General features: G+C 48.7%; 1 protein-coding gene across 1 annotated transcript; it reads left to right on the forward strand.

The window, feature by feature from the left end:
- Nucleotides 1-3,240: 3,240 nt before the first annotated feature.
- LOC101709525 (keratin, type II cytoskeletal 75) lies at nt 3,241-14,059 on the forward strand. Its single transcript, XM_004872688.3, has 9 exons — nt 3,241-3,783; nt 4,393-4,607; nt 5,568-5,628; nt 5,966-6,061; nt 6,820-6,984; nt 9,120-9,245; nt 9,390-9,610; nt 11,044-11,078; nt 13,159-14,059. The coding sequence occupies exons 1-9, from the start codon at nt 3,286-3,288 to the stop codon at nt 13,395-13,397; spliced, it is 1,656 nt and encodes a 551-aa protein (XP_004872745.1). The 5' UTR covers nt 3,241-3,285; the 3' UTR covers nt 13,398-14,059.
- Nucleotides 14,060-14,274: the final 215 nt, after the last annotated feature.

Consider the following 14,274-nt stretch of genomic DNA (forward strand, 5'->3'; position numbering starts at 1 on the left):
CTGGATACTCAAGCACTTGTCCAAGACCAGCTGGCCCTAGGGAACCAACCTCCTTCACTCTCTGTGTTCTACCCAGATTCTTCCTCTGGTCCTGGCCTAGTTGGAAGCCAAGGCTCCCTGATACCCCCAACTCTTCCTCCTTAAGATGTGTACATCCTCAACTTGCTGTTCTCCTCCCCACACTGACACAGCCTCCATCACCACCTGGCCCAGCCCTCTTGAAACCAACTACCTCTCAAGGACTTCTGTGTGCCTCTCAGGACAATGGCCTTCACCCTGAACAGGAAGGACAGGCACCAGGGAAATTGAAAGATTTGCCTTCGCAGGCTTGCAGCCCAGAGCACACACAATGCTCTTGAATCCGTCACTCCCTCAAACCTCAAGGTCACTCCTCTCAGCCAGACCCAAGTTGGAGAGGCTCAAGAATGCTTAGAGAGTAAGAAGGAATGTGTAGCTCTCCTTCACATTAGACACCCTCTGTCACATGGATTTCTACCACAGTTCTATGCAGGCAGCTCAGGAGGCACATCAAGGGGAGGAAAATCACCCCAACCCTCAGAGGTGGGCTAGCACCCCAACCACCAGAGAAACCAGCACTCTGCAGCTCAAGCCAAACACAGGTGTCCTGAGGGACAGGTGGAAAGGGGTTTGCACTTGGGCCACTTCATCTGAGAAGGCTTCCTGGGAGTTGGTTTTAAGCAGAATTACAGAGAAAGTTAAAAACAACAAAAAGCAAAACAAAGAAGAAAATGTTAATACTAAGTTTTGAAATTTTAATGGGGGTGGGCCTAGTATATGCAAGGCTCTGGGTTGGATCACCAGAACCACAAAAATAAAATAAATAAAAATAAAGGGGGTGATGACACAGGTTTTCAGGAAGGCTGGGTGTCTCAAGCACTCATGGTCCTCTAGGGTAAAGGTCACAGTGCAAGTCAGAGGTCACAGGAGAGAGACTGAAGAAGAAAGAGAGGTGAAAGAGTTATCAATCTTCATGTAGCCCACCAACATCTATGAACCAATAAGAAACCTCAATCCTGGTGGGAACATTAAGAGGAGGGGAAGAAAAAGTAAGAGGGCATCCCCAGGGCAGAGGTGGTGGCTGTGAGAAACAGGAATGGAAGCAATGAGATGACAGTGCCTAGAAATGAGCTTCTCAAGAGAGGGCATGGGAAGGGAAGGGATGGCCAGAAGAGAAGCAGCCTGCAGCGTCTTCACCCACCTGTGGGCAGTTCCCTATCCTCCCTTGGGCAGTCAGCCAAGCAGCTCCCTGTGCCTGATCCTCACCACTTCTCATCTGCAGAGTCCTCTTCAGGGGCTCACTCAGTACATTCAAGAAGCAAACAATTGTCCCTTCTGCTGGGATACAGATTATCTTGTCATGAAGAGTGCAGGAAAAAGATGTTTATACTCTTTCTGCTCAAAAAGACAAGCATGCACCACCCTGGTTGGGACCTAGGTTCTCTGACAACCAGGTGAGAGAATTCCTTTGCTTTTCTTGACCTGAGTCAACAAACGCTGTGATTCATGGGTGCCCTGTGCAAACTGAGACTCTCAGGCAACTCTCCTCTTGCTGCAGGAGAGGCCCAGCCCCTGGCCGGAACCCCAGGGAAAAGACTGCTCAGGGGATAGGGAACTGCCATTCTGAGTACCACGTTCCCATTCCAAGTAGATGCGAGTGTCTGCCAGCCACCAGCTCCCCATGTGCCTCTCCAAAGACACCAGCATGGTAGGACTGTAGCTCTGGCTCTGCTTCTCACCAACAAGGCTGTGTGGCCAGTCTACTGAATTAATCAATCTAGGTCTCCTTTCTTCATCCACACAATGGAGACTGAATACACATCATTTCCATCCCCCTCCCATTTAAAACCAAAAGCAAGAGGTCATGAAAGCAAAGAAAACTGAGCTAATTGCTGTCTGACTGCCTCCATGGTAGAAGAAATGCAGAAAAAGAGGGAGCTCCTGTAGGCTTCCTGTCAGTCTGTACTTAATACACACTACAGGCAGGAAGATAAATGGTTCCAGGGGTAAGGGATAAAAACAATCCTCCACTGGACAGCAACCTGAGAGTTCATTTGGTGAGGGAGAGAAGATATGGAGAGCCCAGCCCTAAGGAGGAGGGGATGGCCTAGGAAACTGCTGGGAGAAGGTGGCCTTCAAGACAGCTTGGAAGTGGTGCTTTGATGCCTACCATCTTGCTCCAAAGTTATTTAGCATCTTCCCTCCAAAGGACTGTGAATTTATTACCAAAGGAATAGAATGAATGCATTATGTTTCTTTGGAGTCCCCAAAAGACTTGACACAGGACAAATACGCAGCTGACCCTTCATTAATCCTCGCTTGAATAGATCAGGAGGCGCAAGGACTCTGTGTTTCCATGGTTAAGGATTGCAGAAGCAGTTTTCACACCTGAGTACTCATCAAAGACCCCATTTTATAAGAACACAAACTGAAGCTCAGAAAAGTTGCATGATGTGCCCATGGTCCCACAGCTGGTCATTGGTGAGGCTGGGATCCAAACCCAAGTCTTTCTACTTTCCCACCTGTTAGCCACAGAAAACTGAGGCTGGCTGGCCTTGACAGTCACATTCTATTGCAGTAGCCAGAGCATACCACATACATGTGCATACACATTCATCCTCCAAAAAATCGCATGTGACTTACACAACACACAGGGAAGCTTCAGAGCCAAAGAAAGGGGCAGTTGACCCTGCGTGGATGCTGAGGAAGAGAAGTGCCCAGCCTGCAGGATTTTCACAATTAGGAGGGCCAGTCTGATGGGGTTGGGAGAAGGGCAGTAGCTGCTGAGAACGTCCTCAGGCTTTGGAAGTATACCACAGAACAGGAAACAGTGAATCCCACTGGCTTGTATTGACACAAGATGTTTGGACAGGAGGAAGTTGGTCCCAGGCCTAAGAAAGCAGTTTAGAACTGAAGCAGTGTTTTTTGAGTCCATTAGGAGATGCATGATTAGGACATGACTGAGAGCAATTAACATGTTTCTCATTGGTCTGCTGATCAAGTTGCAACTGGAAAAGAGTTTCCACATGGGGGAGGCAGTCAGGGAACCAACCAGTGGCCTTTTTTGGCCTTTCTCAGGGGGTGTTGAGTGTAGCTCAGGGCTGGTGGATGCCTAGGGGATGCCATCAGCGAGGCCCCTTCATTACTGTGCCCCGCCCCTGTTGGAACCCCATAAATCCCGAGAGCCCCACAGCTCCCTAGCTGCCTGGCTTCTCCATCCCCTTCACGCCTACCTCAGGAGCTCCCTGCCAGCTTTCCTCACCCGCCATGTCTCGGCAGTCCACTATCACCTTCCACTCAGGCAGCCGCAGGGGCTTCAGCACCACCTCAGCCACCACACCTGCAGCAGGGCGCTCCCGCTTCAGCTCTGTCTCTGTGGCCCGCTCCACAGGTGGCAGCGGGGGACTGGGCAGGATCAATGGTGCTGGGGCTGGCTTTGGAAGCCGTAGTCTCTACAACCTTGGGGGGACCAAGCGGGTAGCCATTGGTGGGTTCAGCAGCGGCTTCCGAAGTGGCTTTGGTGGCTGGGCTAGTACTGGATTTGGGATCAGCAATGGATTTGGCCATGGGCCTGGTATTGGAGGAAGCTTTGGTGGCCCTGGATTCCCAGTCTGCCCTTCTGGAGGCATCCAAGAGGTCACTATCAACCAGAGTCTCTTGACTCCCCTCAACCTTCAAATCGACCCCAGCCTCCAGCGAGTGCGGAAAGAGGAGCACGAGCAGATCAAGACCCTCAACAATAAGTTTGCCTGCTTCATCGACAAGGTGGGACAAGCACTTCATCTGTCCCGATGTGTGGGGATGAATACACTCTGGGGAAGGTCCAGCCCAGATGGGAAAGCACTGAGGCAAAGGGCCCCAGGGGAGATGTGGCAGTTCTACCAGCACTGGCCTGGCGGTAGGTGAGGCATTTTCAAGTCAGGCAAGCTTAGCCCATAGGACCTTGGGGAGAGGCCCCTCACCGTCTCTGGGAGACAATGGGTTTGTTCAGAGTCAACGTCCAGAGGAGAGCAGCTTCCACTGAGCCAATTACCCCTAACCAAGCAGGTGGTGTTGAGAAACTCAGCTCAGACACCGAAGGCTCTGGGTCCCCTACACCACTTCCATGAAAGCCCTAAGGGACTTTAGATAGCTTCATGGCTTCCTCATTGGGAGTAGAATTGTCAATTACATAGCTGCCAGTTGGCCATTGGGTGAAAAAAATCTTTTTCTTTGCCTTCTTGTTAATACAAGTGTCTGGCTCTGTCTCCCTAGCTTAAGATTCATACTCAGGCTGGGGGTGTGGCTCCAGGGTAGAGTGTTGCCTTGCATGCTTAAGGCTTGGGTTCCATTTCCAGAAATATCCCCCCAAAAATTCATTCTGCTCCCCTCCAGGTATGCTTCGTGGAGCAACAGAACAAGGTCCTGGAAACCAAGTGGAACCTCCTGCAGGAGCAGGGCTCCAGGACTGTGAAGCAGAGCTTAGAACCCCTGTTTGACACCTATATCAATGACCTCCGACGGCAGCTGGATGGCATCACCACAGAGAGGGGCAGGCTGGAGGCTGAGCTGAGGAACATGCAGGAGGTTGTAGAAGATTTCAAAATCAGGTGAGTGGAGACAGGCTTCTGGCCACACACAGCTGCCCCAGGGCTCCTTTTTCTGAGGGCCAGAGATGTACAGAGGAACAACACCAGTGTCAAATGAGAGCTCTGGACCTTGCACTCATGAGCCCATAAGGAGAAGACAGCATGTGTAGAGTGACAAAGGGAGCTTCATCTATTAACAAGGATCTCATTCTTATCTGTGTATATGGCTGCAAAGTGATACTAGCACATCTAACAAAACACTGCAACTCATTCTGGGAAGCATATTATTTCACTTTGGCCAATAACATCTAACTTCACTGGATGTGAGCTCGGGGTTTGGGATAGCTTACATTTCCAAGATGACATGAGCTTCAGTGTGAAGAGATAGGAAGAAAGAAGTAGGGGTTTAAACAAGACTATCCGATCTTCTTCATGGTGGCAAATTTGTGCTTCACATCACTTGGGCTGCAGTAGGGCAGGCAGCCAGTGGAAGGCCTCCCTAGCTAACCCTTAGCTAGCACACCCTCGGCTTCTGAGTTGGAGCTATACCTCATTACAAAAAGTACACTGCTCCTCAGCCACCCAGAGGTCCAGTGAAAATATGTCAATGTCTACTTAGAACAGTGTGCTGAACAAACACAACTCACTCTGCTATTAGAGCAGATGCTTGAGGCAGCAAGCTTTCGAACAATTAGAATTAATTGTGCATCTCTAAAGAGATGAAATTGCCTAAGACATACTTCTGTTCTCATCAGTTCCACCTTCTAGGCTTATAAAAGTTTTTTTTTTAACTCTCAGAAGAAATTAGCCCTCTTTTATAGAGGAAGATAGAGGTTAAGTGAATCACCCAGAGTCACATGCAGGTCCACAGAAGAGCTAGAAAGGCTTTGATGTCTCTCAGCTCTTGGTACACCAGCCTGGAAGAGTTGCATGGAAGACTTGCTCAATAGCACACCCTCTCCCTCACCCCTGTCCTTACAGGTGTGAAGATGAAATTAATAAGTGCATGGCTGCTGAGAATGAATTTGTGACCCTGAAAAAGGTGAGAGGAAATGTCTCTCAAAGGAAACAATATTGAATCTTGGAGTCAGGGAGAAGACTGATCCTTGGGCCTCTCAAAAAAGTCACATCAACCTTAAGATTATCCAAAGAGCTCAAACCTTCCAGAATGTTGTGGCCCCTCGCCTTGTGCTGACCCTGCTCGGGTTTCTGTCGCCCCAGGTGACTCAAGTCCCCAGTCTCAGTCCCCCGCCCCGAAAACCCCCAGTACTGAGTTTTCTAAAACCCAAGCTAGAAGGGCCAGGCAGTATTCTGCCCAGCTCCTGTTGGGATGATTGTTTGGGGCTGGGATCTCAGGGGAACCTCTTGTGTTATTCCAGGATATGGATGGTGCCTACATGAACAAGGTGGAGCTGGAGGCCAAGGTCGATGCTCTAACTGACCAGATCAACTTCTACCAGATGATCTTTGAGGTGGTAAGAGTCTGCAAGTTTTTTTGTCCTCTCTGGATCCTAGAAAGAAAAGAATGCTGCAGAGTGTCTTTCATGGAGTGCCTCTGCTCAGAATCTTGGCCTGTGTCCTCCAAGCTGGACTTAGGGGGTAGCCCCAGCTCTGAGACCTCTCCCTCCTCCCATGGCAGGGCAACCCTAGCAGGAAAAGGCTGCTGATTCTGAAATTCTAGGTCACTGGGTAGCATACCCAAAGACTCAAGAACCACCTGCCACCCACCAAAAAGTTGAAAGGGACAGGTGCCCCTCAGCTCATTGGCTGAGTGCTTCCTACCTTCTGAAATGCCTCAGTCTGGCAGATACGTGGATCTGTGGAAAGGGAGAGGGAGGAAGGGAAGTCATACTATCCAAGGACAACAGAGTCCTGAATATCACCTGATCCTAAAGACACTTTTTATGCTAACATATGAAAAAACATATGTCATACTCAAGTCTATGTGACTTGGATCTGGAGGACACTTAACCACCATCACACTCAGGGAAAGCACATAGATGGGAGACTGGAGAGGTGATGTCAGGGAAACTCTCCCAGCACACTGATCAATGGTCCAGAAACTTCCTGGGATGAAACGGGATCCCCTCAATGCCTGGGAGTTCCCAGGGGACAGCTGGAATAATCTACTAAGAATACCAAGGAAGAGATTCCTCACCTAGGTGGTTAGTTACCACAGGGGCTCAAGACCTCTTCTTCTGTGCCTGGGTAACACTGAGTTGATGCCCTGCAGGAGCTGTCCCAGAGGCAGACCCAGGTCAGTGACACCTCTGTGGTGCTGTCCATGGACAACAACCGAAATCTGGACCTGGACAGCATCATTGCTGAGGTCAAGGCCCAGTATGAGGACATCGCCAACCACAGCCGGGCTGAGGCTGAGTCTTGGTACCAGTCCAAGGTAAATGTGGGCACTTCCATTCAGTTCCAGGGTCAGTGTTCTCTGAGGCACCACACCATGGCTTCACTCAGGAAACATGGGAGCATTTCTATTTCCTTCAACGTGGCAGGAGCATCTTTGATGCTATGAAAACCTAACTTGATGGGCATATGGAAACCTAGCCAATACACTAATATGTTTGCAAGACACTGCTGGGTGCTCAGAGGGTCACGCATAGTTGCCACACTGCTAATGATCTGAGTGGACTGGTATTGTAGAAATAGTCCTGAGACAGTTTCTAAAAGGCTTATTAATTTCAACAGATGTGCTGAACTCTTACCATCTGCCAAATGTGGTTACAAGGTTGGAAATGAGTAAACTGCAACAGAGAACCCAAGGTTTGGGAGGCCATGAAATGAAAGGGCAGTCATGGGAGAGGAAAAGACAGCATTAGTAAAGCGCTTCCCAGAAGAAGTGAGTCTTTCGCCCAGTAGAACAAAGATTGGGAAAGCGAAAGGGAAGGAGAAATGTTTGTGGCTAAGCAAGCAGCCAAAAGTCAAGAATGTGCACTTTGTGGAGCAATTGAGTTTGAATCTGGGAGAGTTTCTGTCCCAGGGGCTCTAATGGCCAGAAAGAGCTTCGGCTGTATTGGGGTGTAGTAGACCAAAGAGGTCAGCTCCCTGCCAAATACAGGTCACCTACAAGCTAGCCCCTGTCCCTTGCCCTACCCTTGGTGCTGCCTTCATCCCTTCTGGCCAGCAAAATGTAGAAAGGAGGAGGGTATCAGGTGTTGGGGTCCACAGAGCTGCTCTATGACAGTGGGCAAAGGCAGGAAGCACTTAACCCCAAGGAGAAATGGTTGAAATGAATACTGAATGATTCTTTGTGTTTTGGGGGCTGTTGTTTTTTCTAATTCTGAGTGTCTAGAGCCAGAGGAAGACAATTTGTCCAGTACTTTCAAAACTGGACAGATCCTGAGTCAGACAGGGCTCTCCTTCTGTTGGGAAAGGTATGGATTTCACTCCAGTCTTCCAGAGGAGATGGGGCACAGTAATTCTTCCAAATGAGTGTGTCCTACATGTGTACCACTAGACTGACAGCCACTGAGACCAGGAACATTCCCACAAAGGTCCCATTTTTGCCACCTGCAACTTCTACACCACGCAATACCATTTCCTTGCCTCTTCTCCATGTGTCTCCAGCACCAATATCTGAAGAGCTACCAAAATTCATGGGCACAGTTGGTTTGGACACATGCCCAAGACCAGGAACTCCCCAGAAACAGTGGCTATGTCACCTCCTTACTTCTAGAGTTTGCCATGTTCCCTCCTGCCCCAGGGTCTTCTCACCAGCTATTCTCCCTGTCTGGAATGTTCTCCCCTTAAACTGGCCACTTGGGCCCCTCTTTCCACCCTTCAGACCACAGCTTGAGCATCTCCATCTCTGGAGAGACTTCTCTTACCACCCCTTCCCCACTTGCAAGTTGGCCAGACACCTATATGACACTCTCAAGGGCTCTGTTCTTTCCTAAGGGCCACTTAAATCTCTTTGGAACAATATATTGAATAATGCACTGATTTTATTAGGGTCTATCTCCCCCAGGAAAATGTAACCCTTAGACTAGTGATGGCAAACCTTTTAGAGATTTCAATGATAGCAAACAGCCCACTCTACAACATGCATGTCATAGGTTCGCCACCACTGTTTTAGGGGAACAGGGGCCTGACTGCTCATCGTGGTATTCTTGAAACCTATTGCCTCCCAACAAGCAGATGCACTCAAGAAATACCATCTAAGTTGAATATGCTGGCACATGCCTATAATCCCAGAAATCTGGAAGGCTAAGGCAGGAGGATCACAAGTCTGAGCCCAACCTGGGCAACTTACTGACTTAGCAAGACCCTGTCTCAAATTTTAAAAAGGTCTGGGCTTGTAGCTCAGTGCAAAAGCCCTGGATTGAATCCCCAGTGTTGAAAGAAGAAAACAAGAAAGGAAAGAAGGGAGGGAGGGAGGAAAGAAGGAAGGAAAGAAGGTCTCCTGAATTAATGAGTGAAAGAATGAGTAAGTGACCAAGGGTTGAGTAGGCTGCCTGTACCATACAGTGTGCCCAGGCCAGGCACTTGACTAGGTGACTGGGTCTGCTCTGGTCCTATCAGTATGAGGAGCTGCAGGTCACGGCGGGCAGACACGGCAATGACCTCCGCAACACCAAACAAGAGATCTCTGAGGTGAACCGGATGATCCAGAGGCTGAGAGCAGAGATCGACAGCGTCAAGAAGCAGGTAGAGTTTTAGCAAGGCCAAGAGCTCCTCTGATACTCACTTGTTCTGGGTCTTTCTGTCTTCAAGGACTTCTGCCCCAGAAGTAGCCCACCCACACCTCCAGAGGCTGACTGTAAGAGTCATGGCTTCCTCCTTTCCTTCCAGTGCTCCAGCCTGCAGACGGCCATTGCTGACGCTGAACAGCGTGGGGAGCTGGCCCTGAAAGATGCACGGGCCAAGCTGGTGGGCCCGGAGGAGGCCCTGCAGAAGGCCAAGCAGGACATGGCCCGGCTGCTGCGTGAGTACCAGGAGCTGATGAATGTCAAGCTGGCCCTGGATGTGGAGATCGCCACCTATCGCAAGCTGCTGGAGGGCGAGGAGTGCAGGTGAGGGCCAAAGGCACCAACTGCATCCTCCATACAAGTTGAGCTCTCCCCCACTGCATGGGTGTTCCAAGGGGCTTGGGTTGCCGCGGCCTTCTCCTCTACTAGAAAATTCAGGTGGAATGGGGCTATAACATGGAAGAGAGGTGCAATATCTTTCTGGGCTAGTAAATCTTTTGGGGTACTGTATTTAGCATGCCAAGAAATCTAAGATCTGAGCAGGTCTAAGTGATCACATCCTATCAAAGGAGAGATTTGTTACCCAGCAGGTCTTGAAATGTGGCATAAAATGCTCTGGACTAAGAATAAAGCGCCCTAGTATTTTGGCTCACCTATCCACCACAACCTGGATACATAGGCTTGAAAAATCAGCCTCCAGTGCTTAATTTCTTCAGTGAAAAAAAATGAAAGATCCAGATTACATGATCCCCAAATCTTAGTGGCAGCTTGGTGTTCTGCACATTACCATCTTTGTAACCAAGGGAAAATTACTCATCAAGCGCCATGTCCTGGTGCTTGCACGTATAAAATGGAATAATGATAGTTCTGCTGTCATACGTTATTAAAAGGGTTAAAATAAGATGGGGTGGGGATTTAGCTCAGTGGTTCTGGCACCCGCCTTGCAAGCACAAAGTCTCGCGTTCAATCCCTGGTACCAAAAAAAAAAAAAAAAAAAAGAATATACGTGCAGATCTTAGAACAACGCATTTTATGCAACAACTGCTCAGCAAATGTTAACTCTGAGTCAGTATAGTGGCCAAAGACATGGACTTTGGGGTCAGATGAACCTGGCTTCAAATCCAGCTTTGTGTTCATGGGCAAGTTAATTAACCTCTCTGAGCTTCAATTTCTCCTCTGCAAAATTGAGATAATAATACCTACCTGATGGAGTTATTGAGAGTACTAAGTGGGATGATGTAGGTAACAGGTACTCAATAATGTTAGCTCTTGTTAAAGTTCTAAATGTGTGTTTGTGATGAATGCCAATTGCTTGGACAATAATAGACTGATTGTTGCTACTGTTAGTTTTATTGCTCAGACTCCCCTCCACACCTATAATAACCTTTATGCTGGCCCAGGGCATGACAATAGTCCCTTGTTAGAGAGAAATCCTGTTATAGGACAAGCCCTGCCTTTTCAATTATGGCCAGTATGTCATTAGTTCTAATTTCTTTAAGGTGTCCGAATAGTTTAAACCAAAATGTGTTTCTGAAATTGTAGGTTTTACTTCTATGAACCTCAAACTCCATATCATTCTACTCATTAGATTGTTATTTTTAATATTACTAACATTTACATAATTTCAACCTGTATAACATTTGCAATAAAAGTAATAAAGGTTTTTTAATGCATTTAAAATAACTGCAAAACTGTCATTGCAAATACCTACAAACTATTGGACACAAGCATAACCTTTCTTTCCCCTCTCCAATCAGGCTGAGCGGAGAAGGAGTTTCTCCAGTTAACATCTGTGAGTATGACATCATTCTTGCATCATTTGGGGTGTGGGTAGTTGAAGGATGGGAAGACATGAAACATGAGAGAGATTCCCACAGGCTGGGTTCATTTTGAGAAAGTTTGAGGTTTTAAGTCTATTGAAAAGACAATCATACTAGGAGAGAACCACTGATATCACAATTTTTGCCTCTTTGTGAATGATAATACCAAGGAAAGGACAATGGGAGGTTTGTTGTAATTGTTTTTTTTTTTTTTTTGGTACCGGGGATCAAACTCAGGTCCTTTTGCTTGCAAGGCAGGTGGCGGAACCACTGAGCTAAATCCTCGGCCCCTGTTGTAATTGTTTTGATTGGGTTTAGAAAAACCCCAGCCATGTCTCCCACCTCCCAGGAGTCCTTACTCTCTTGCTGGAGCTGCAAGTCTAGCTCAGAGATCTCCAGGATGAGCATTTGATGTCAAGACTTATGAAAATTCCTAGTCTGCCCTGGGCCTCTGAAGAAATACTTCATGATAGGCACAAGGGCATGACCACTGAGGAGTCCCCTCTTCCAAACAGCTTGGAAGAAGCCCTGCTTGATTGGCTCTGCAGAGTATAGCTGCAGAAAGTCGCCAAGGGTTTCCAAGGCGGCTAGACCACCACGGACCACAGCAGTTTGTTACAGCTGCTCCAAAACAGAAGAGGCGTTACCAGTGTGCCAGTAAGAGCAGAAGTCCTCTCTCATAGAGCTGAGGACTGGCACGGTGAAGCCAACAGAAACAACATTGCCAATTCATATCCTACAAGTGAGTTTGGTTTTCTTGATGAAGGATTCATAAGCACAACTGATTACATTAGCCAGTGATCCTAGAAGGCAGAGCCCTCTAAATTACCCCTGTGTCCCTGAATTGCCTCCTTCCCTCAAGTCCATGTCTAGGGGTTCCAGAGACCCTCAGAACTAATTCTGGGAACAGATGGCACAATCTCAAGCTTCCTTTTCTTCTGAATACACCTGGAGGTTTGTGTTAGTTTCCTGTAGCTGCTTCAACCTAGTGCCACAGACTGGGGAGTTTAAAAACAACAGTTGTTGGGCCAGGGATGTAGCTCAGTGGCACTGTGCCTGCCTGGCAAGCACAAGGCCCTGAGTTCGATTCCCGGTACCGGAAAAAAAAAAACCATGTAAAAACAACGGACATTTACTGTCTCACAGTTTGGGAGGCTAGAAGCCCACAATCAAGGTGTGACAGGGCCAGGTTTCCTCTACCTTGGCTTGTAGCTGCCTCACTCCAATCTCTGTCTCTGTAATCATAGGACCTTGCCCCTGTGCATACTCATCTTCACAGGGATGTCTTCTCTATTTTTATAAGGACAATCATACTGGATTCAGGTCCATCCTAGAAACTTTATTTTGATTACATCTTCAAAGGTTCTGTTTCCAAATAAGGTCATACTTGCACTTACTTTGGGTTAGGACTTCAACACAGGTTTTTTTGGAGGACATAATAAACCTATTGTAGCTCATTTTCCATTTCAGCTTTCTTTCTGCAAAGCCCAAAGTGGAGTACTAGAAAATTTAAGGTGATGTGTTTATAAGTGAGAAGAATAGGTTTGTAGAAGAAAAGGGGTCAGAGCTGACTGGCCAATAGGTCTGTCTTTGGTATATCGAGAATATTCCAGCTCCCATCTGGGATGCCGAGTCCCCTAGATGGGGGATGCCAAGGGAAGAGCATGTGTGGTCCTCTATTAGCTTACAGAAGAAAAACAGAGCTCCAGATCCAGGCATGCAGAGGGACCCAGGACCAGAGAGTACAGTGGGGGAGACTGTGAAGCAATCAAAGGGAAACAGCTTCTGGGAGGAGAGAAGTCTCCAATAGGTTCTGAAAGGAGAAGGGAGTCACTAAGAAGCAAAGAGGAGGCAGAACACCATTCCAGCCTGGGAGAACATCTACTCTAGCATGCAACAGGTGGGGCAGGGCAGGCAGAAACTACAATGAAGCAAACAGATGCCTGCCAAGACCACTCCATCCCCACACCAGGGAGTTCAGGGCACATGCCCTGACAGCCTGAGGTGTCTTCTCCCCTGCCTGTGATTCTGACCATGTCCTCTCTTCTGCAGCTGTGGTTACCTCCACCATTTCCAGTGGCTATGGCAGTGGCAGTGGCATTGCAGGTGGAAGCCTTGGTCTTGGTGGAGGCAATGGCTACTCCTTCACTACCAGCGGTGGGCACAGCCTGGGCACAGGCCTGGGGGGCTCTGGCTTCACTGCCAGTAGCAGCCTGGGCCTAGGGGGCAGTGGTTCTAGGGTCAAGTTCATCTCCACCAAGTCCTCCAGCAGGAAGAACTACAAGCACTAAATGTGGCCACAGGCTTCCTCACCCCTGCCTCAATGCCTGTTTGCACTCCTACTAGGACACCTTCTCCTGGTCTCCTTTTCACCACCTCACCTGTACTGCTGGGAAGCCTGGCATTCTGGCTAAACCCCACTCCCTGGCCTGAGGCAGCCCCTGCTTTTCCTGCAGTCCCCAGGCCACTCCTGACACCTCTTTGTGCTAGACCTGCAAACCCAAGCCTACTCTCTTCTGGTTCAGCTTCTCCTGTGAGGCCCAGGCAGGCTGCAAATGCCCCTTCAGTACCACATCCAGATGCAGTGATGGGGAGCCTGTGTCTCTAAGGCCATCTCAATGCCAAGCTGTGCCCGCCTGTCTCAGGGTGCTTATAAGCTGCTGGAAGAATGAGTGCACCTCTGTTCCCTTCCCAGAATGTGTCTATTAAATGCATGTGTAATATGTTTGGCATCCGGCCTTCTGTTTGTGATGGTGATGAGGCCAGAACAATTCTCCTCCTTCCTCAGGCTGCCCAAGAATGGGGCTGCACAGGCAAATTGCTCAACAAGGCAGGTCAGCCCACCTGAGTGATGGAAGCTAAGGAGGGGGACAGGAAGATGGGAGAGACAGGGGCCGCAAATGTGCAGGGGAGGCAGGAGACTGTCAGACTCTCGATCCACTTCTTACCTCTCCCTGGGATGCCTTCTTTGAGAAGCCAGAGGCTCTGAGCAGAAGCCCTGCCTAGCCTCCTGCTCAGTATGTCATGCAGGGCGATGCCTTCCTCTCCCAAAACCAGACTGTGCTCCTGGGACACTGACACAGGGTGGGCGGCCCCGGCCTCTGCCTGCAAAGGGGCTGATTGTTCCCTGACAGCTTCAAATTTGCAGGCCTGAGCAGAGAAATAACA

This window comes from Heterocephalus glaber, unplaced genomic scaffold, assembly GCF_053883595.1.
Source record: "Heterocephalus glaber isolate CG9 unplaced genomic scaffold, H.glaber_assembly_v1.0 deba00001060, whole genome shotgun sequence".
NCBI classification, from domain to species: domain Eukaryota; kingdom Metazoa; phylum Chordata; class Mammalia; order Rodentia; family Bathyergidae; genus Heterocephalus; species Heterocephalus glaber.

Coding starts and splice junctions, on each gene's coding strand:
- LOC101709525 (XM_004872688.3), top strand. CDS start 3,286: ATGTCTCGGCAGTCCACTATCACCTTCCACTCAGGCAGCCGCAGGGGC. Junction 4,608..5,567: donor GTAGAAGATTTCAAAATCAG/GTGAGTGGAGAC, acceptor CTGTCCTTACAG/GTGTGAAGATGAAATTAATA. Junction 9,611..11,043: donor CTGGAGGGCGAGGAGTGCAG/GTGAGGGCCAAA, acceptor CTCTCCAATCAG/GCTGAGCGGAGAAGGAGTTT.